Source organism: Aquarana catesbeiana, linkage group LG05 (genome assembly GCF_042186555.1).
Source record: "Aquarana catesbeiana isolate 2022-GZ linkage group LG05, ASM4218655v1, whole genome shotgun sequence".
NCBI classification, from domain to species: Eukaryota; Metazoa; Chordata; class Amphibia; order Anura; family Ranidae; genus Aquarana; species Aquarana catesbeiana.
The window spans coordinates 500,112,913-500,135,622 of NC_133328.1; the positions used below are offsets into that span (position 1 = coordinate 500,112,913).

At 40.9% G+C, this 22,710-nt stretch overlaps 1 protein-coding gene across 2 annotated transcripts in view; it reads left to right on the forward strand.

The window, feature by feature from the left end:
* LOC141145159 (chloride channel protein C-like) overlaps positions 1-22,710 on the forward strand; it is a 225,666-nt gene that overhangs the window by 71,066 nt on the left and 131,890 nt on the right. For both annotated transcript variants that reach the window (XM_073631572.1, XM_073631571.1), the window contains exons 8-12: positions 4,520-4,763; positions 10,887-11,081; positions 12,567-12,658; positions 16,156-16,256; positions 22,170-22,341. In XM_073631572.1, coding sequence (XP_073487673.1) covers positions 4,520-4,763; positions 10,887-11,081; positions 12,567-12,658; positions 16,156-16,256; positions 22,170-22,341 — 804 coding nt within the window. The remainder of the gene's footprint in view (positions 1-4,519; positions 4,764-10,886; positions 11,082-12,566; positions 12,659-16,155; positions 16,257-22,169; positions 22,342-22,710) is intronic.

Sequence of the window (22,710 nt, forward strand, 5' to 3'; positions counted from 1 at the left end):
ACTGTGGTTGTATTTAAAGTAGACCTAGAATCAGATATATTTTTTCATTGTATGATAGTTGAGGCTTATTATTGTGGAGTGTAGCACCAAAATGTAAGATCTGCTAGTTAAAACAGTGGGCTGACACCCCATGAAAAATCAACGCATTCCATGTTTGAAAAAAAAGGACTTGTGAGATAAGTTCAAAAATATATTTTCCTTACACTTCAACATCCACACAAAAGGGTGAGAGGATCAGAAAACACTCAATCTCAGTTTAGGAGTATCTTATCTTGAGATTTGGGATCTTAGGTGTTTTCAGATTCCTGCCAGAAGGACTGTGACATCACCCTTTCTTTTGCACCACAGGTGAGAACGGGGTCTCCACAAGTGCTTTTTTTATGTTAAATACTGCTCTAAAGTGGTTGTAATCCTTTACATATACCCAGTGAAGTGACTAGCCTCAGGTGATACACAGAGAGAAAACAAATCCTCCTATATATGTTGTACCTGTTTATCTGCAGCGCTCTCTCCTCCACAGTCTTCTAAAACACACATTTTACACTGTATCTCTCAGCACTGAAAAGCTGGGGGCGGGGATCTGAAGTCTCAACCCGGAGAGCTCAGTGAGCTATTATCCCAAGGGACCCCCCCCCACTTCACACAGTGCATAGGGAATGTGCAAAACTGTGGCTGTCAATCACAGGCTGTGTGCTGGAACTATCCTCCCCTTCACCAGTTAGCTCTTGGAGTCATGAAAAGCTGTCAGAAGTAACTCATACAGATAACAGAGGAATGAGGCAGCAGAGAGAAATCACAGTCAGTGCTTTATATAGAGACAAGTGCACAGTATAGAAGCATATGCTTTGTTCATATTTTATATATGAGGTTTACAACCACTTTAACTCTCAGGCTGCTATTGGGGTTATTATCTACTTTCTGGACTAAGATATTGAGCCAGAAGTAAATCCTGGTATTTAGCCCAGTAGCTTTTAATTCTTGTTTTGCACATATTAAACTCCTAGTTGACCAAATACTACAACTTACAGTCTAAGTCGCATGGTAGACAGTTAGCATTATCCAGAGATGGTCCAAGATCGGGGCAGGCAACAAAGACATTATCCAGATATAGTCCAAGGTCAAAGGCAGGGAATATTTTGAAAAAGTAGTCCATATTCCAAACAGAGGATCTGTAACAGAGGAATCCAATGACTAGGCTAGGTGGGCAGAAACAGCATGTAAAGTCAGGGTAGGGAGGCAGGTAGATACCAACCAAAAATCTGGACCATGTGAGAAAAAAGTATATATGAACAAATATCTGAAAAAAGGGGAAAGCTGCAGTTACTAAAAACTAAAAAGCTCTTAAAATATAACCCATAAATGGTGAATGTGCTGTCCCCTTTTAGCAACACCCAATAATATAATACACAGAGGGAGAGATTTACTAAAACTGTTGCACACAGAATCTGGTGCAGCTGTGCATTGTAATCAATCAGTAGTACTGTTAGCTCCAGGAGCACACAACAAGCTGCGAGCAGGACAGGATCTGTGTGTGGAATTACTTAAATCCAAAACCAACCCCGTCCTACATGTTTTGCCCTTCTGGCATCTGCAGCCAATCAGGCTGGAGAGGATGGAACTGGCAGCACAGCGCCACTGCCTAGCAACTGGGATACTGTGTGGGAGGTGCGCCATTGGTTGCTGAGGAGGCACCGTCTCTTAAGCAGTGAGTGGTAGAAACAGAGAGTGGATTGGGAGTGTAAGACCATACCTTGCTCCTAACAGTACAGAGGAATCAGTGTAGTGCCTCCTGCCTATGACAACATTCTTTGTCAGTATTCTTAATACTTTCCTCAAGCAGGCCTGAGAGACTGTTCCTAGGCAATTTCACTTTCCTCCAGTATCTATGCATAAGCAAAAAAAGGTGTAAATCAATGGTGCCAAGTCTCTGATTCCTTATTTGCAGCAGCGCTATGTGCCCGATGTCAAGACACATATAAATAAGACAAAAAATGGTAAAGAAGATGTGCAGGACAGTTCAAAAGAATTCCAGTCTGTGCATATGAAGAGTTTCTTGTCACCAGGAAAAAGACAACACCGCGTGAGGGGGTGTCCCCCAGTGAGTTTGCACTCACCACAATTCCAGAAAATACAGGCCTTTGTACTGTTGTTATTTAATAACCATCCATCTTCTATCACCAACCACCAGATGTCGCTAGCATTCTCGATTAATAGTATACTGTTTAGATGATATTAGATTGGTGCTCAATAGCAGCGACAAGGTGGTGAATCCAGAGTCCTTTGCAGGGGTCCACAGGTGTGCAGGATGCAAATCTCTGTATTCCTAGTCCTGGTGACACGCACAGGATGTTATCCACTCAAAACCAGCATGGGGCCGCCTGGCCATTTACTTCCAGTTTTCAGTTGTTTGTGGATTTCCAGTTTGCGGAGATAGGATGAGGGCTAAGGAGTGATGAAAAGCCCAAGTTGGCTATCAGCAGAGGGCATGCGTAGGCACACACACTGACATGTTTCACCCACTTGTGACGTGGGTTTCTTCAGCGACATCTGGTGGTTGGTGATAGAAGATGGATGGTTATTAAATAACAACAGTACAAAGGCCTGTATTTTCTGGAATTGTGGTGAGTGCAAACTCACTGGGGGACACCCCCTCACGCGGTGTTGTCTTTTTCCTGGTGACAAGAAACTCTTCATATGCACAGACTGGAATTCTTTTGAACTGTCCTGCACATCTTCTTTACCATTTTTTGTCTTATTTATATGTGTCTTGACATCGGGCACATAGCGCTGCTGCAAATAAGGAATCAGAGACTTGGCACCATTGATTTACACCTTTTTTTGCTTATGCATATATGTTTTTCATTTAAGTAGCTGCTTTTCTTTTTACTACATTTGATTTCATGGGCAGTCCTAGGCGCAGAGCATTGTGAGATATAGGCGTCAGTTTTTCACATATTTTGCATACGGTTTCCTCCAGTATCGCCACATTTTTAAGTGTTCTTGGAGCATTTTAACATTGTTCTTCTTCCCTTGGGAAACACATAAAGTATCTGAATAGTGTGATTAGCCAAAGCAGACTTTGTTCTAGCAGTGGGATCTAGCGGCTTACAGATCACTCTGTTGTTTGGCTGTATAACGTATTCCGTGGGGGGGGGGGGGGGGGGGTTGGAGGTCAGCAAACAAACCAACCACCACCCCCCTATTTGGTAGGTCAATCGGTCAAAATACTCCCCCCGTCGCTCGCTCGTCTGCCCACCAGCCCTGCACTTACCCCATCTAGGTTGCGGGCAGCTTCGGCTCCTTCCTGCATCTCCTCCTCCTAGAAGGCTTCATGGTGGTTTCCCCTGCATCTACTCCTCCTCGGCAACCAGTACAGTCGCGTCTCCTCTTGGCCAATCGGGTCTTAAGACCCGCTTCCTGATTGCGCGAGAGGAGAATCAGGAAGACAATAGTGAAAATTAATTTGCTATTGTCACACAACTGGGTGGGCTCAGGGCACAGTGCTCTGCGCTCCGAGCCCAGTCTTTTTTTAAGCCAACTAGAGCCTCAGGCTCTTATCATGTGCTTCCAAAAAAAAAAAAACATTGAAATCCATGCCTCCAATGCCCTGCATGCAGATTAGGGGCCGGGCGCATGGATTAGGGGGGCGGCACCTTTGCGCCCTTATGGACGGGCCACCACTGCCAAGCAGTAATTACACTTGTTAGCTATGTAAGGTAAAACAAATGTATAGATGGTTAGTGGAACCTTTTTCAGATTGCTGTAAGAGTTAAAATTACTTAGGACTCGGAAATGCATAAATCTGGATACACACTATCTAATTTTCTGTAGTTTTTTCCTTCAGATTTATCAAAACCTTAGGAGTTTCAATTAATATGCAATCAGGCAGGCTCTTGCACTATATGGTTTTGGTAAATCCAAATCCCTGGGGGCCTACAATGATTCTGTAATGATCTTGGCATATATAGTAATACCCATGTTGGAGGTCTGCTCCATAAAATGGGCCACAGTCATATAATGTTTTGCCAGAATATAAACATAATCAAAAAAATAATCAATAATCTTCCTTTCAATGTGAGTATAGTTAAAGTGGAACTTCACTCTTCAAATCAACACTGATTACTTTTAATCCTTGTGCTGGAAAAGTATAAAAAGGACAGGACAGTATATCATATTTACTTGTGTTAAACTGATGTCATACATCCCAGGAGTCTTCAGGTGGGAGGAGAGAAGGAGGGGTTTTCTCAGCTGAGCACACTCTCCTGCATGCATGCTTGAGCTAAGGGCAGATGAATTCCAGGCAGTAAATGCTACAAGAATCATTTGCCCTTACTCAAGATGGCCACGGCCAGAAATGATAGGGGGGGGGGGGTGTTTTTCAAAGTGATTTCTCAACAAAATAAAACATGGAGACATAAATGGATGGGTTGAGTTTGAATAATAAAATAGAATTAAATAATGTTTTTGGTTTGTGTTGCTCAGATGCAGTAAAGATCCGCTTTAACTGTTTGTTCTGCAGGAGGAATTTCATCACCGCTGGTGCAGCTGCTGGAATTGCCTCTGTCTTTCGGGCTCCTGTTGGAGGGCTTCTCTTTGCTTTAGAGGAGGTGGCATCCTTTTGGGACCTGAAGTTGGCCTGCCAAACATTTTTCTGCTGTTTAATTGCATCTCTCACCACAGAATTGTTTTCGTCTTCATTTGGAGGATTTGTATATCAGGGTTATTTTGGATTTTTCAAAGCTGAGCAAAGAATTATATTTTGGGTATGTACTTTTTTGTTAAATTAAATTAGGCAGCACAAATATATATATGCCGATAAAATATATATATTTTTTTGTTAGTGAATGATTGAAATGTTTAGGGACTTATTTATAATTCTTGGGTGAATCAGGAAATGTCCCCTTTGGGATTCACCTAATTTTTTTTCCAACATAATTAGAACCCAGGAAATGTTTTCTGGCACATGCTCTAAGTGAATAGCAGCAAGTTTGTGTTTAGCATTTGGTGAATGTACATTAAATGGCTGTTGAATACAATTATCTGATGAGTCCTCTGTGTTTCCATTGGACAGATGTATACTGGAAATAACAAAGTTTGCCAGGTTAGAGTAGGGGGAACACAATCTGACAAATCCTGTTGAATGTGATACAAAGAGAAGTTTATAAGGAGCATAAATAGACACCTGGAAAAGGAGGCCCCTATATTTGACCAATAGAATGTAACTAACTATGTGAAAATCTTCATGGTGGTGGTTCAAGGGCTTATGTTGCTTAAAGTGCATCTAAACTTAAGGGAAAAAAATGAATATGTCGTAGCTCAACAGTACTTAATATTGGTAGCTGCATTAGTTTGTGATCATTCGTGATGATCCTCCCAGTAACACACTTCCTGTCCTAGGGTGACAATGCTCACTATATTGTATATGGAGCAGCAGCGTTGTCACTCCAGGTTGTTCTCTGTTCTAGACTAAAAAATATTCTCTGCCTTCCTGTCGATAGCAAAGGGGGAAGGGAATTCTGTAGTTCACAGAAAGAACAGGTCAGGGCTGATAACACTGCTTGGGATTTCTGTGAAGCAAAGGCTCAGAGCACAGGATGTTAACAGTTCACAGGATTTCTGGTGGGGTCAACAGGTGTTTTGTTTTTGCACTTATCAAACGGATATAACAAAAATACTTTCAATAGTATGGTATATAACAGATAAAAAGGAAGCAAATAAGGCAAGTTTGAAGTTTAAACAAAGATTAGTGTTTATACAAAATGGCTACCAGTCTGCTTAGCAGGAAGATGTGTCATTGAAAAGGGAAAATCCAGTTTACTTCACGTCTTTTCTAAACAAAATAGATTTGTCAGATTTACTATGTTGTAATGCATATGTTGTTAAATGTGGCACTAAAGAAAAACAAAGTGAATTATAAAGCAGATACCCATTTAATAAATTGTCATCTATTGGGGCTAATTTACTGAAGGCAAATAGACTGTTCATTTTGCGAGGGAAGTTGCTGTTTGCAAGGGAATTTCCTCAGAGTGTAGTGAATGTGGACAAATTTTACTTTGCAAACAATACTCAATCATGTGCAAGGAAAATAAAACAACAGCATTAATGCTTGCACATGATGGATGATGGAAGTCAGCAGAGACTAACCTCATTCACTAAGTTCTGGGGAAAATTACCTTGCAAAGTTAATAGTCTATTTGCTTTTAGGAAACCAAGCCCATTCACTCAGTCTATCTCTTACTCAGAAAGGCAGCTCTACTGACAGGGCCTGATTTACACACTCCACAGACCTCCCAAAACACTACTCCACACACTGCCCCCCAGCTCCCTATATTAAAGTAATTGTAAATGATCACCTTTTAAAACAACTCATTCAGTTTAAAATAGAAATGAAGGGCAAAACAGTTTTGTATAGATCAGTGGTTCTCAACTCCTGTCCTCGGGACCCACTAACAGGCCAGGTTTGCAAGATAACTGAAATACATCACAGGTGATATAATTTGCTGCTTGGTGATTGCAGTATTCTAGTCTGCATCTCCCCAAGGTAATACTTAAAATCTGGCCTGTTAGTGGGTCCTGAGGACAGGAGTTGAGAACCACTGGTATAGATACAAAAAAACATTATAAATACCCTTTTTTCTTTTCTTTCTTTTTTTTTTTTATAAACGATCATATTCCCTCTGTTCTCAGCTGGGGGAGGAAAAGCAGTAGCACACTGAGCTTGTCATTGAATGGCTGTGCAGCGGGGGGGAGTATCAGGATAAGTCTGATTATGGGAGGAGAGTACACTGAGCATAATTAGAGAACTGACCACGATGTGCTCTCCTGCTTAGCGTGCTCAGTTTTTAATAGGAAAGCAAGGGGACTGGCAGGAACACCAGGGATTTCAGCGAAACAAGGGGATTGATTTAATAAAATGGAGAGTGCAAAACTTGGTGCAGGTGTGCATGGTAGCCAATCAGTTTCTAACTTAAGCTTGTTCAATTAAGCTTTGACAATAAAACCTGGAAACTGATAGGTTTCTGTGCAGAGCTGCACCAGATTTTGCAGTCTTAGTAAATCAACTCCAAAGAGAACAAGATACTTTCTCATACAAGCACATGGTACAGCGCTCTACCTTAGAGGATCTCTGCTGGGGAAGCTTGTATTTCAAAACGCCATATTTTCTCCAGGGTGAGATCAAGCATGTGCCAATTTACCAGGAGACAACCCTCAGAGTCACAAATTGGACACAAAGAGGTCAATTTTTTAAAGGTAAATAGGCTGTTCACTTTGCAAGGTAATTCTCCCTTAGTAAATGCAATAAAATTCACTTTGCAAATAATATTCATTCACATGCACAGAAAAAAACCCCAGTATATTTGCTTGCACACTATTGGGTGATGGAATTGAGTAGGGCTTCACCTCATTCACTTAGCTAAGGGAAAATCCCTTACAATTTTTTGCAAAGTGAACAGTCTATTTTTTATTTATTTTTTAAAATTCTTTTATTATGGCAAAGTATCTTAGATACAACAAGTCAAGTAATTTTCACAAATGAAAAAACACTTAATCAGCAGATACCAAATACCGAAAACAGACAAGACTTATGAAAACGTTTGTGGACAGTTTGTGTATTGCTTTGCATATACTGTAGCATCTATAATCAGTGAAGCCCAGGGGCCTTAAAGGGCCATAGGCACACATACCGTAAGAATCAAACAATGAAGTTTCAACAAATGAGAATGAGTAAATCTAATGAAGAAAAAGAACAGATAGATATACTAGCAATTCAACTTCATGCATCGTTGATTTGTCTACACGTATTACCACATAACACATCTTTGTTGACAGGTCCACCGATTTTTATGATCACTGTGATTGTATAATTGCCGTTACATCAGCTAGGTCGTAAGAGTTTAGCAGAAACAAAGGAAGAGAAAAAGGGGGAGGGAAATGGGGGGAAGCAAAACAGAGCGGATAGGTCATACTCCCGCAACGCAAACAGAAGTCCCAGCAAGCAACTCTGTACTGCTGCCAGATTTAGTTCAATTAGGACTCGGAACGGGACACTTCCTGCAGGTAAGCTTCCGTACAAGTGAAATGTCTCCAGGGAATCCACTTATCTCTAAATTGTTCTTCTGTATTATGAAGTGTAGCTGTCAATTCCTCCATACAGAGAATATAATTGATTTTAGAGTACCACAGGACCCTGGTTGGTGGTTGAGACATGTGTCCCTGCTGCATTGAGGAACTGCATCATTAGCATTTTCTTGTACTTCCGGAGAGGTCTTTCTGTCAGTTGTAGCAGACATGCAGCCGGGTTTCCTTTCAACTCGACTGAGGTCAAATGTTTAACAGTTGTTGTCACCTCCTCCCAGAAAGGTCTCAGGGTGGGGCAGGACCAAAAGATGTGGAACACCGTACCACCTTCTGCTTTGCACAGCCAGCACTTATTGGGGGAAGCCCTATCCATCTTGTGAGGTATATAAGGAACTCTATACCATCGGGATAAGATTTTGTACCCAACTTCCTGGTACTGGTTCGCTATGGAGGATGTATGTGCCAAAAGAAGATTTTTTTCCACTTTTCGTGGAGTAAACTGGATATCTAAGTCCTCTTCCCAATATCGGGGGTCGGTTCGTCAGCCTGTGTTGTCAGGTAGCCATATAACAGAGACAATGTGTGCCTAGAGGGCTCTCCCAAACTGCACAATTATTCAAAAGGTGTGAGATCACGTGGGATATAATGCGCCCTCTGAAGGGACTGCAGGAAGTGTTTAAGTTGGTTAGTGCTCAAACTATCCAATGGCGGGTCTGAAAGCCTGGAGATGCTTGTCGGAGAGGGGAGCCCCCCCCCTGTGCCCACATGTCCACTAGACAATATTTTCCTAGCAGAGCCAGCCTCCTCACCCTTCTGCTGGTAAGTCCGGGGATGAAGTCAGGATTTCCTATAATGGGAGTCATAGGGGAAGGCAACGGTGAAAGGCCCGTGGTGTGGAAAGTCGACCTAACCACTGCAAGAGTGGTACCGATAAGGGGGTGACCCCACATGTCCTCTGGGGGTAGGGAAGTGAGCCATGGTGACATCAATAAAGGGATGGGGGCATCCTCAATCTCAATCGCCACCCCACTAGGGTTATCAGTGGTGTACCCCAAGGTTCAGTGCTGGGACCCTTACTCTTTAAAATCTTTATAAATGATATTGGGTCTGGGATCAAAAGTAACATTTCTGTCTTTGCAGATGACACCAAGCTATGCAGTGGAATAACGTCCTTACAGGATGTCTCCAATTTACAAGCTGACCTCAATGCTCTGTCTAATTGGGCGTCTGTGTGGCAGATGAGGTTTAATGTTGAGAAATGTAAAATTATGCACTTGGGGGCTAAGAATATGCATGCATCATACATGCTAGGGGGAGTACAACTGGGGGAATCCATAGTGGAGAAGGATCTGGGGGTTTTGGTAGATCATAAGCTCAATAATAGCATGCAATGCCAAGCTGCGGTTTCCAAAGCGAGCAAAGTCCTTTCTTGTATTAAGAGAGGTATGGACTCCAGAGAGAGAGATATCATTTTGCCCCTGTTCAAATCATTAGTAAGACCTCATCTGGAATATGCAGTTCAGTTTTGGGCACCAGTTCTCAAAAAGGATATCGGGGAACTGGGGTAAGTGCAGAGAAGGCCAACCAAACTGATAAGAGGCATGGGGGAGCTCAGCTATGAGGAAAGATTAGAGGAACTGAATTTGCTCACTCTTGAGAAAAGGAGAATAAGGGGGGATATGATCAACATGTTCAAATATATAAGGGGTCCATATAGTGAACTTGGTGTTGAGTTATTCACTTTACGGTCAACACAGAGGACAAGGGGGCACTCTTTACGACTGGAGGAAAAGAGATCTCCAAATACGGAAAGGTTTCTTCACAGTAAGAGCTGTGAAAATGTGGAATAGACTCCCTCCAGAGGTGGTTCTGGCCAGCTCAGTAGATTGCTTTAAGAAAGGCCTGGATACTTTCCTAAATGTACATAATATAACTGGGTACTGACATTTATAGGTAAAGTTGATCCAGGGAAAATCCGATTGCCTCTTGGGGGATCAGGAAGGAATTATTTCCCCTGCTTTAGCAAATTGGAGCATGCTCTGCTAGGGTTTTTTTTGCCTTCCTCTGGATCAACTGTGGGTATAGTATTGGGTATATTGGATTGTACGATATTTTTTTTTTGTTTTTTGTTTTTTTTTATGGTTGAACTGGATGGACTTGTGTCTTTTTTCAACCTGACTAACTATGACTGTACACCCACTGCTTGGAGTCTGCATTACAATGCCAATCCACGACCCTCGAAAGGTATACTGCCCTGTAATACTTCAGAAGGTTGGGCAGGCCGATGCCCCCTTTTGCCTTTGGCAAATGTGACAGACTCACCCGGGACAGAGGCTTTTGGAGGGGACTGAATGCTAGCCTCTTGCCTACCGACTATGGGCCCTAGCATCTGAGGGAGCTACAAGCTAAGATATTCTGTTATGTAATGCAAAAGGACATTATTAAGGAGGCCATGATGGTCTCTGCCAGCTTGGGACTCAGGGGACAGATGTATGTGAAAGGAATGCTGATTAGCCGATGCCCCCTTTCACCTTTGGCAAAGATAATAGGTGCATTTTTATCCTTGGTGACTTATTCTTTTACATTTTTTAAACATTCAAGAGGGAATTATTTACATTTAAAGGTAAAATAGATTTCCCTTTTGACTTTCGTTAGAAAAGTTCTACTTATTTATTTTTATTTTATTTTACCTTAAAAAGCATTTTACTGTATATATTTTAAACGACAAGCTTATCAAACGCAGTAAGGGACATGATTCAGCATTCTCACTGACCTCAGTTTAACAGCAATCTTTTTGTTTTTCTAAGGTGAAAGACTTTTTGGATATGAGTGTATTGGCCTTTATCCCCTGTATTATCATAGGAGTAATTGGTGGTTTACTTGGTGCCCTGTTTGTATTTCTAAATGTAACAATCAATAAAGTCCGTCTGAAGCTGTTCAACTCAATATCTCACAAACTTCTCAGACAGCTGAGCAAGCTACTTGAAACTTTGGTCTTGCTGGTGAGTAGAATCATATTTTTCATAAATCTTTATGAGCACCTTCAGTAAACTCATATATTTTATAAAGCAAGTAAATCTGCCATTAAACAGTAAATTTCATCATGTACGTTGTTACTACTTTTATGGCATAATTCTTCAGCGAAATGGTAGTAGTGTTTAGCAGCGTCCATTAAAGTGGAGCTCTAAGAAAAAGCTTTCTGCATGCTACTACAAAAACATATTTTTCCTCTTGATTATGTCCTGGTTGCCTTTGGTTTCCCCTCACTTAAAGTCTTACTAAATCCAAGACCCTGCATTCACTATATCTGGTCTCCCACAGTACACAGAACATGGAAATGCAATTATTTTAGTAAATATAAACTGCTAAATACCTTTTCTAATCTGCAGTATATAGCAGTCTTGTGACTTCTATCAGTGCTGGTAAAGCTTGTAGGAGGAATTTTCTTACTGCACTAGCTGCCCTATCAGGATGCAGGACCCCTGCCCCTCTGTCTAGACATTGCTGATGGGCCCTGTGCAACACACACCAAACTGAGCATGTACAGTCTGACTCCAGTAACTCTGACTTAACCAGAGATGTTTTGGAGTCAGTGGAAGAAGAGGAGGATCTGTGCATGCAGGATTAAACAGCCTTTTTACACAATGCGGAGGATTAATCCCTTAGGTTCCACAGGGAATATAACAAGAATGCTTTACTGCATAAACAGACTGATTTTAATGTTGTGAGTTTAGTAACACTTTAATATTCTCATAACATCACAGGAAGTTGGAGCAAATCTTCCCAACAGAGACATAAGAAACATAACATACACTTTTTTGCATCTGGGTGGGTGGAGCCTGATGATGATTCAGAGACACTCTAGCCCCATCAAATCCCCTCCCCTTGTGATAGACAGTCTGCTTTTGGCTATAGAATATCCCCATTGCCTGCTGTCAATCACAAGGAGACAGTTGGCTTGATAGGGAACTAGTGTCTTAGCTTCCCCATCAGGCCTCACCCACTCTCAGCATCACTGATTGCTTGGAGACTGTTGGCTGATACACAGCATACAGAGAGAGGCAATCTGCCTGTCTCTGTACTCCAAGTTGAAGTTAAAGTCCTACTTATCTTCAGTTTATCTACAACCTGGAGGTAATTATTTTTGAATCAGCTGTAGTATTAGCCACACTTTGTTAAAGTGGCACTTTTAAGAACTACCTGAATCTGCTGCATAAGTCAGTAAAGATACTGAAATGGGCAGCAGGAATTTTTGAATCTGGTACAAGACCTTTTAAAGGGCCATACAGCCAGAAAACTCTTGTTAATTCCCTCTATTGGGGTTTCACCTTTCTTTGCCTTCAGTTTTAACATATTTTTACTATAGAGCAAGGAAAGACAGAAATGCATATAAAATTGTTTACTATGAGGTAATATGTACTATAAATAAAATGATAGAAACAAGTTATAATGAAGAAAATAATAATGAGTAATTTCTAATTTTATAGATGGCAACTATCACTATCACAGTATATGTGCCTTATTTCTTCTCCTGCACTCCAGACCCAACAACCACCCATTCCACAAACTCATCTGATAAGTAAGTATGCGAAAATATGTCATGTTTTTATTACCTTGCGTATCAGTTTTAATATGAAACTGAGTCAATAGCCCCAATAACCCTTTTAAATTTCCCCTATCTCTACAGCCCAAAGCTAGCCATACATGAAATGCACTTCAGGCAATTCATGCTGAATCAGGCTGAATTTGCTCCATGGGTGGCCCTGTTGACAACACCTGAATCGTCCAAAATTGATTTTTTTATCAACTTTTGTCTTTTATTGAAGGAGCTGGATAGAAAATTGTCGGCTGAGCAGAGTCTGCATATGTTTTGATGCAGATGTAATTTATTATGATATTATTATATATTATTATTATATTATATTATATATAATATTGTTTTTATTATATTCTGACAAACACCTGTTAAAATAGCCTACAATGGGAGATGCGTCTATTCATGCTGTAAGCGTAGATTTTTCTTTCAACTCTTAGACTGATCGAGAGAAATCTACATGTGTGGGCTACTTAACCCAGGAGTAAGCAGCCTTTTGAGCCTAGTGTGCCAAAAATGTTTGCAAGAAATTGAGAGTGTTAGGTATATAAAACAAAATGTCTACATTGCCTCCTCAATCACAAAAAGGGATAATAAACCCCCCATGGGTCACAGTAACTTCAATAATAACCCCCCAACAATGGTGTCAGCGACTCCTATAATAATATCCCCAGGACTGGTGACAGTGCATTAAAAAGACAGCTCAGGATTGGTGGCAGTGCAGCAAAATCATACCTCTCAACTTTAGACTTTCATAAAGAGCAATATTCTATGCTACAATTGCTACATTGTGCTGAATATTGGGAGTAGTTTAAAGGAGTACAGTTAAATAGAGTCTGAACCTATGCACAGTATACAATGAACAGGTGTGCAGCAGTTAGTACTACTACTGGGCAACTTAGTAACCAGCAACTGGTAAAATAGCACTTTGATCAGGAGTTTTTCAGGAGCAAAATACCCTTAGGATTGTTATTCCACCAGAAATTCAAATAAGAAAAAGAGAAATAAAATAAGAAAACATTTTTATATTAAATGAATCTAAATTTAATTTGAATGAATACCTTAAAGAGGAAGTAAAGTCTTCCTTTTAAATTGTACCTACAAGCCTATAATAAGGCCTGTACCTTACCTGTAGGTACTATAAATATCTCCTAAACTTGCACCATTTAGGAGATATTTACTATCGGCACATGCGCTCTAAAGAAATGGCCACCTGTGCCGTTTCTTAAGGGCCGTGTGCCATGACCAGCGGCTCCTGCGTGCATTTCCGCATTTCCGGGGAAAATGTCAGCAGTCTCAGCGGTGTGCGGGTGCCGCTGAGAGAGCTCCGTTCTAAGGTAAGTATTTTATAATGAGCTAGTATGCGATGCACAAGCGATGCATACTAGCTCATTATGCCTTTGTCTTACAGGTTTACAACCTCTTTAATCTGTAGCTCTGATGCAGTATTGTGGCGTGATTTTAGCAGCCATGGTGTGATGATGTTCCATATATGCAGCACCTGCCTGTGTGTGTTGGGAATCAGGCTCTCTCCAGCAGTGTCCCCCATTTACTGGCTGCTCAAATCATGCACCTTTTCAGCCCTTCACTCCTCACTACTGTGTTGTTCTACCACTATAGAAGCACAGTGCATTAATGTTTATATCCACTGAAGTGCTTTTGTGACGTCAAGGAGGTGGGTGGTCCAGGCTTTGTAATCAATAGCCTAGGGAACTATCAATTACAGCCAATGAGATCCTAAGTCAGGGGTTGCTAACCCCTGGCCTAAACCTTTACAACAGCCTTTACCACCCAAGTACATCAAGAATTTTTTTTTTAAATATGTATCATTCATTGCTCCTCCTTGTAGCACCATGTATACTGTTAAAGTGTTACTAAACCCAGGACTCTGTATTCACAATATCTGGTCTCCCACAGTACACAGAACATGGAAATGCAATTATTTTAGTAAATATAAACTGCTAAATACCTTTTCTCATCAGCCGTTAGAGCAGTCTTGTGACGTCTATCAGTGTCCAGCCAAGCACTGGTTAAAGCTTGTAGGAGGAGTTTCTGACTGAGCTATGAGACTGCAAGACCCCTGACCCTCTGTCTGGACAGTGCTAATTGGCCCTGTCCTAATAACATGCATCCTCTCAAGAAAATAAAAACCTCTCTAGCCATACACACAAAACTGAGCATGTGCAGCCTGACTCCATAGACTCTGCTACATCAGGAAATTATTAGGAGTCAGTGGAAGAAGGGGAGGATCAGAGAAGCCAGGATCAAACGGCCTTTTTACACAATGCAGGGGATTAACCCCTTAGGTTCCACAGTGAGTATAACAAGCATACTTTACTGTATATACAAACTGATTTTACTGTTGTGGGTTTAGTAACACTTTAATATGTGGATTTCAGAACTGGCTCAGAGCAGGCTCTGTGAAATGTGTGACGCAGCAGTGCCTACTCCAGTGAATACTAAATATGTGTCACAGAATTCAACAAAGTAAATGTATAGGGATCTTCACTAAGTATGTTTCCCAGCTTTAACCAGTTAAGAACCAGCCTCTAGAAAATTTTCTGGTACAGGGTGGTCCTCCTGGGCAGAATATATACATGATTCTGCACTTCCGCCTAGCGGACACGTGTGCCGCCGCCAGGCCGCTTCTGATGTGATTATTCACAGGAGAAGCCGATCTGCAGGTGTTGGGCACTGGATGTTTGACGACACCCACCAATCATCAGGCAGAGACACAGAACAGAGCTCTGCCTACGTAAACAAGGCAGCTCTCCGTTCTGACAGGGGGAAGGGATGGATTTTGTGTCCCTGTAAAGCAAGGAATAAAATCCATCACTTCCCTGAGTAAAAGCAGCACACATACATTGTACAATAAAACACTGGCTAGGCACACAGTTAACCCTTTGATCCCCCTAGATGTTTAACCCTTTCCCAGCCAGTGTTATTAGTACAGTGACAGTGCATATTGTTAGCACTAATCACTGTATTAGTGTCACTGGTTCCAAAAGTATCATTTTTTTCCTAAATTTTCTGTCTTTTTTGTTTATAGTGCAAAAAATAAAAAAATGCAGTGGTGATCAAATGCCACCAAAAGAATGCTCTAGTTGTGGGAAAAAAATTATATACATTTTATTTGGGTACAGTGTTGCATGACCACGCAATTGTCAGTTAAAGTAACGCAGTGCTGTGTCTCAAAAAATGGCCTGGTCGTGAAGGGGGTAAATCTTCTGGAGGTCAAGATTATGTGCATTAATAGGAGCAAGCTATAAAAAATTGAAATATGTTGTGAAAATTAATATATTTTACATTTTGACCATAGTTACGCTTTAAACTACAAACATTCTGCATTGATGAATAGCTAACATGGTACTATTAACATGCCATAAAAATGAAGGGATATTTAGTAAACTACTTGGTGTTTTAGAACCATATGGAAATGAATGCATGTTACATTTATTTTTCTGCATCTCGCTCTTCAACAGATCACATGATTCACATGGATTGTGGGATGTCTCAGAATATAATTGTCCTGATAGTTCTACGTCTGGATCAGAGGGAGCATTGAATCATACTATAAACCAAGGTACTACAGTAGAATATATGGATAAGAATGAACCAATAATGTGTACTTTACATACTCCACAATTCTTTTTAGACTGTACTGTAGTTATCTGTGCTGCACTTTCCAGGACTTTTGTTGTACTGTTCTCCTAGAATACATTTTAGAGGACTTGTCCATTCCATATTTCTGCCAAGAGGTAAGGTGAGGTTGGGCTTGCTTGTGCATATATATTATGTTTTGACTTAGCTGTAGATGTTTCCAATATTCTTGTCTTGCTAGTTAAAGATACCAGTTTTTTGAGGTTCAAACTTTTGCTAGGTTCAGATGGAGAAGGGAAGTGTTAAAACATCAATTGCATTTTTTGTTTTGCTTTATGTGTCTCATTAGATAACTTTCTCTTCACTTCCTGTCCCAAAAACACAACAGGAAGTGAGAAGAACTCTCTCCAGTATAAAGCTAAGTTTAGATGTGTGGCAGCCCTTGCCCACCCTGTGAAAAGGGATCCATTGCTCATTGACAGGTGGTGAGTTGGCTCACTTGTCTTTTTTTACTGTCCCCAGACCACAAATGTAAACAAGCCCAAAAGAAAAGTCTCCTAATGCCAGCTATCGCTGGAATAGGTCGTCCAGGTTTCCCTGTTTTAGCAATAACGGTAAAATTTTGGACCTTCAATCACTTTTTCTCCTGATGACAATAGACACCAGGATAAATGGTAAGAGTGTTTCTTCCTGTCATGGACACAGCAATAAACCTGACAGCTATTGTAGGCCCTTTTTGGCTGTAATTACTATTTAAATCTTCTAGTGCTTAGTGAATCCTTATAGACCCCTAAATGACCAACAGCCGTGAATTTTATAACTTGGTAACATCCCTGCTGTTGGATTAGAAAAGTGATATGTAGCAGATTTGGAGACTGCCGACAGGGATGGATCCAAGGATTTAGATAATGATTCTATTTCAACTTATACACTATATGTCCAAATGTATTGTGACACCTGCCTTTACACGCACATGAACTTTAATGGCACCCCAGTCTTATAGGGCGTACACACGGTCGGACTTTGTTCGGACATTTCGACAACAAAATCCTAGGATTTTTTCCGACGGATGTTGGCTCAAACTTGTCTTGCATACACACGGTCACACAAAGTTGTCGGAAAATCCGATCGTTCTGAACGCGGTGACGTAAAACACGTACGTTGGGACTATAAACGGGGCAGTGGCCAATAGCTTTCATCTCTTTATTTATTCTGAGCATGCGTGGCACTTTGTCCGTCGGATTTGTGTACACAGGATCGGAATTTCCGACAACGGATTTTGTTGTCGGAAAATGTTATCTCCTGCTCTCCAACTTTGTTTGTCGGAAAATCCGATGGAAAATGTCCGATGGAGCCTACACACGGTCGGAATTTCCGACAACACGCTCTGATCGGACATTTTCCATCGGAAAATCCGACCGTGTGTACGGGGCATTAGTCCGTAGGGTTCAATATTGAGTTGGCCCACCCTTTGCAGCTATAAGAGCTTCAAAAACAGCTTCAACTCTTCTGGGAAGGCTGTCCACAAGGTTTAGGAGTATGTCTATGGGAATGTTTGACCATTCTTCCAGAAGAGCATTTGTGAGGTCAGGCAGTGATGTTGGACGAGAAGACCTGGCTCACAGTTTCATCCTAAAGGTGTTCTATTGGGTTGAGGTCAGGACTCTGTGAAGATCAGTCAAGTTCCTCCACACCAAACCCACTCATCCATGTGTTTATGAACTTTGCTTTGTGCACTGGTGCTCAGTCATGTTGGAATAGGAAGGGGCCATCCCCAAACTATTCCCACAAAGTTGGGAGCATGAAATTGTCATAAATGTCTTGGTATGCTGACGCCTTAGGAGTTCCCTTCACTGGAACTAAGGGGCCAAGTCCAACCCCTGAAAAACAACCCCACATAATAATCCCCCCTCCACCAAATTATTTGGACCAGTGCACAAACAAGGTCCATAAAGACATGGATGAGTGACTTTGGGGTGGAGAAACGTGACAGGCCTGCACAGAGTCCTGACCTCAACCCAATAGAACACCTTTGGGATGAATTAGAGCGGAGACTGCGAGCCAGGCCTTCTCGTCCAACATCAGTGCCTGACCTCACAAATGCGCTTCTGAAAGAATGATCAAACATTCCCATAGACATACTCCTAAACCTTGTGGACAGCCTTCCCAGAAGAGTTGAAGCTGTTATAGCTGCAAAGGGTGGGCCACCGCAATATTGAACCCTACACACTAAGACTGGGATGCCATTAAAGTTTATGTGCGTGTAAAGGCAGGTGTCCCAATACTTTTGGTAATATAGTGTATGTGGCCATTTCATTTTGCCAAGAAACAACTATTGAAGTTTACTTTGCTCCATGATCCCAAATAAAAATATGAAATATTAAAATGGTGGAAAACTGGATTCAAATCTACTTAAACTACATTTAATGGAATATTTTTCAGGTGTTAAAGCAGAACTAAAGTCTCCTATCATTTTTTCAGCCAAGGAAGCTGCCATCTTGGCTTCTGTGTGATCCTAAACTGACATGATGGTTGGTCAATTTTGTTGAGAGCACAAGGTACAGTTACATTCCTGGCATTTGCCAGGCACGTGTAATTGTTCTTTGAATCAGGCAACTAACCTTTTCGGATAATCAGCATTTATAGGTTAAAAGCTGAAGTTTAGCTAAACAAACATTATAGCTTTAGTGACCTAACTTATCCGTTATGAAGTATTCCCCACATTGTGTATGCAGCTAGATCCTGTAGAAACCTTCTAATCAGGGATCCCCCATCGACTTCATGGTGCTGAGTTTCTGAAGCGGCAGGGGTTAATAGCCTTGGGTCTTCTATGAAGCTACAATGAACAAGCTCCTGTGGGGCCTGCCCACTCCTCCTCTTCCATTGTGAAAAGTTGTTTCATAGTGTACACTGCATGTAACACAATCTGTGAATGAATGACAGACTGATGAATTACAGAATTCTCTCCCCCACTCAGTGTACACCATGAAAGGAGGAGAGGGTGGCTCCCTGTCAGTAGTTTGTTTATTGCGGCTTCACAAAAGACTCAGAAATGTTACCCTGCACAGAAGATTTTTTACAGGATCCAGCTGCCTGCACAATATAGTACATACTGTACTTCATTACAGGTAAGTTAGGTCACTGAAGCTATAGAGAAGATTTTTTTGGCTAAACATTAACTTTAAAAGAACCACGCTATATGCCACAGGTATTAAATATACATAAACCACATTATATTATGACCTGAAATCAAAATCGCTAAAAAGTCCTATAAGGAGTGCACATAACAAACTTCAAAGGCTTAAACAATAAAAGTTCCAAGTCCCAAATAAAGTGCTCATGCTCAAAAAATAGATGTGGATATTCCATACTTGATACATGCTCAAAGAAGGTGCCCCCACATAGATGTAAACTCACCCCTCAAAATGGACCAATTATTGCTAGTTTGGTCAGACACGCATATGGGGCAGTCCCCGTGGATCCTCTTTGGACTGGCGTTGTCTGGGATAAGTATTCCTCATATGGATAGATATGACAGAAAAACTTCATTGCACAATACTGTTTAAAAATGTATTTCAGATAAAAAAGACATAATAATTGAATTCACATGTAGGGGTCCTGGCACCTGGTGTGAATAGCAGGTAAGTTCCCAGGAAATCTGCCCATAGGCAATGATAAGACGCCGCCGCGGCTTGCTGTTCGATTTCCAGGACTGGGAGTCGCAATGACGCGGATCAACCTCAACGCATTTCAGCCTATCAAACAGGCCGTCTTAAGGAGGTTGTGATCACAAACTTCAAAGTCCAAAGAGGGTCCACAGGGGCTGCCCCACATGCGTGTCTGACCAAACTAGCAATAGTTGGTCCATTTTGAGGGGTGAGTTTACATCTATGTGGGGGCACCTTCTTTGAGCACGTATCAAGTACGGAATATCCACATCCATTTTTTGAGCACGAGCACTTTATTTGGTACTTGGAACTTTTATTGTTTAAACCTTTGAAGTTTGTTATGAGCACTTCTTATGGGACTTTTTTGCGATTTTTTGATTTCAGGTCATAATATAATGTGGTTTATGTATATTTAATACCTGTGGCATATAGCGCGGTTCTTTTATTCCTTTTTATTATTACACAAAGATAACCCGAGTAAATACAAAATGCAGTTTTTAAATGATGGTTTCATTTATTAGGGCAAAAAAGCTGTCCAAACCTTTATGTGAAAATGTAATTGCCCCCTAAACCTAATAACTGGTTGTGCCACCCTTGGTGGCAACAACTGCAATCAAGCGTTTGCGATAACTGGCAATGAGTCTTTCACATTGGTGTGGAGCAATTTTGGCCCACTCTTCTTTGCAGAATTGTTTTAATTCAGCCACACTGGAGGGTTTTCCAGCATGAACGGCCTGTGTAAGGTCATGATACAGCATCTCAATTGAATTTAAGTCCGGGCTTTGACTAGGCCACTCCAAAACCTAAATTTTGCTTTGTTTGTCTCATCAGTCCAAAGAATATTTACCTAAAAGTCTTGGGGATAATCAAGATGTTTTTTGGTAAATGTGAGATGAGCCTTTGTGTTCTTTTTGGTCAGCAGTGGCTTTGGCCTTGGAACTCTCCCATGAATGCCATTTTTGTTCAGTCTCTTTCTTAAAGCGGGGTTCCACACAAATTTTGAACAATATCTGTATGTATTCTCTTCCTTGCCTAGATGCTGACATGCCGTTTAAAAAAATTTAAATCGCCGTAATTACCTTTTATTTTTCTATTCTTCTTTGCACTTCCTGGTTCTCCTCCCGTGGGAGTAGGCGTGTTTCTAGCCTCTCCCAGACTCCTGGGAGCTAGTCTCAGGCTTCCCAGGATGCCACTGAGCATGTGCAGGAACGAGTGGTGAATGCTGGGAGCACAGCATTCACCACATCCAGGAAATAAATACTTGTGGGCTTTAAATGCCCACAATGAAGATGGAAACCGACTGCAGTGAATAATATAAGTTATTCTTTCCGAATAAATCTGACACAGGCAGACATATTACACACAATATGTGAGTATGTAATGCTGAGAAGAAAAGTTTGTGAATGAACTCAAAAAAAAAAAAAAAAAAAACGATAGATAGGTGGACCCCCGCTTTAATGTTGAATCATGAACACTGATCTTACCTGAAGCAACTGAGGCCTGCAGTTCTTTAGATGTTGTTCTGGGTTCTTTTATGACCACCTAGGTGAGTCGTTGTCATGCTCTTGGATTTTTTTTTGTAGGCCGGCCACTCCTGGGAAGGTTCATCGCTGTTCCAAGTTATCTCCATTTGTGGTTAATGGCTCTCCCCATGATTCACTGGAGTTCCAAAGCCTTAGAAATGGCTTTGAAACCCTTCCCAGACCGATACATGTACATTACTTTGTTTCTAATCTGTTCTTGAATTTTTTTAGATTGTGGTATGATGTGTTGCTTTTTGTGATCTGTTAGCGTGCTTCACTTTGTCAGACAGCTTCTATTTATGTGATTTCTTGATTCAACGGGTCTGGCAGTAATCAGGCCTGGTTGTGGCAAGTGAAATTTAACTCAGCTTTCCAAAAAATTGTGGTTAATCAGAGTTCATTCATGATTCAGCATCGGAGGTGGCAATTACTTTTTCACATAGGGCCAGGCAGGTTGAACAGCTTTTTTCCCTTAATAAATGAAATAATAATTTAAAAACTACATCTTGGATTTACTCGGGTTATCTTTGTGTAATGTTAAAATTAGTTTGATCATCTGAATCATTTAAGTGTGACAAATATGCAAAAAAATAAAAAAATCAGGGAGGGGGCAAATACTTTTTCACACAACTGTATACTGCCAAAAAAAAAATTTTTTTTTTTTTTTTTTTTTTTTAATTCTAATCACCTGCATTTTGCTTTTAGCTGCTGCTCTGCTGGTTGGAAATGGGAAACATGGTATCATGCTTCTGTTCCAGCGAGGAACTCATATGAAGTTTGGACTTCTAGCTCTTCTTACGACTCTGATATTTTACTTTCTTATTTCCTGTTGGACTGCTGGAGCTGCAATTTCCAGTGGACTTGTTGTACCCATGCTGTAAGCAAACTAGTTATTTATGTGATATTCATTAGGAATAAGAATTATTTTATAGCCTTTGGGCCACGTGTATACACCATGCCAAGGCACACTCTGTCATACATGCTCCATCCCTCCTGTCATGAGATTATTAGTAAAAAACAACTGCACAAACACATTGTCACTGGTAGTATAGGTTCTGCTACACTTCAACTGTAAAGGCCAATAAACAAGAGAAAGGAGAGGTAGTTTCATGTTTTTTAAACTTCAGAAAGTCTTATGATTTTCTCTCAATATCCTTTGCACTCTTTCCCCCTATCATTCTCTTGCTGAGTTTATCTATAAATTTCCAGAAGTAGAAATTTATCAGAATTAGGACATTTTGAGTCT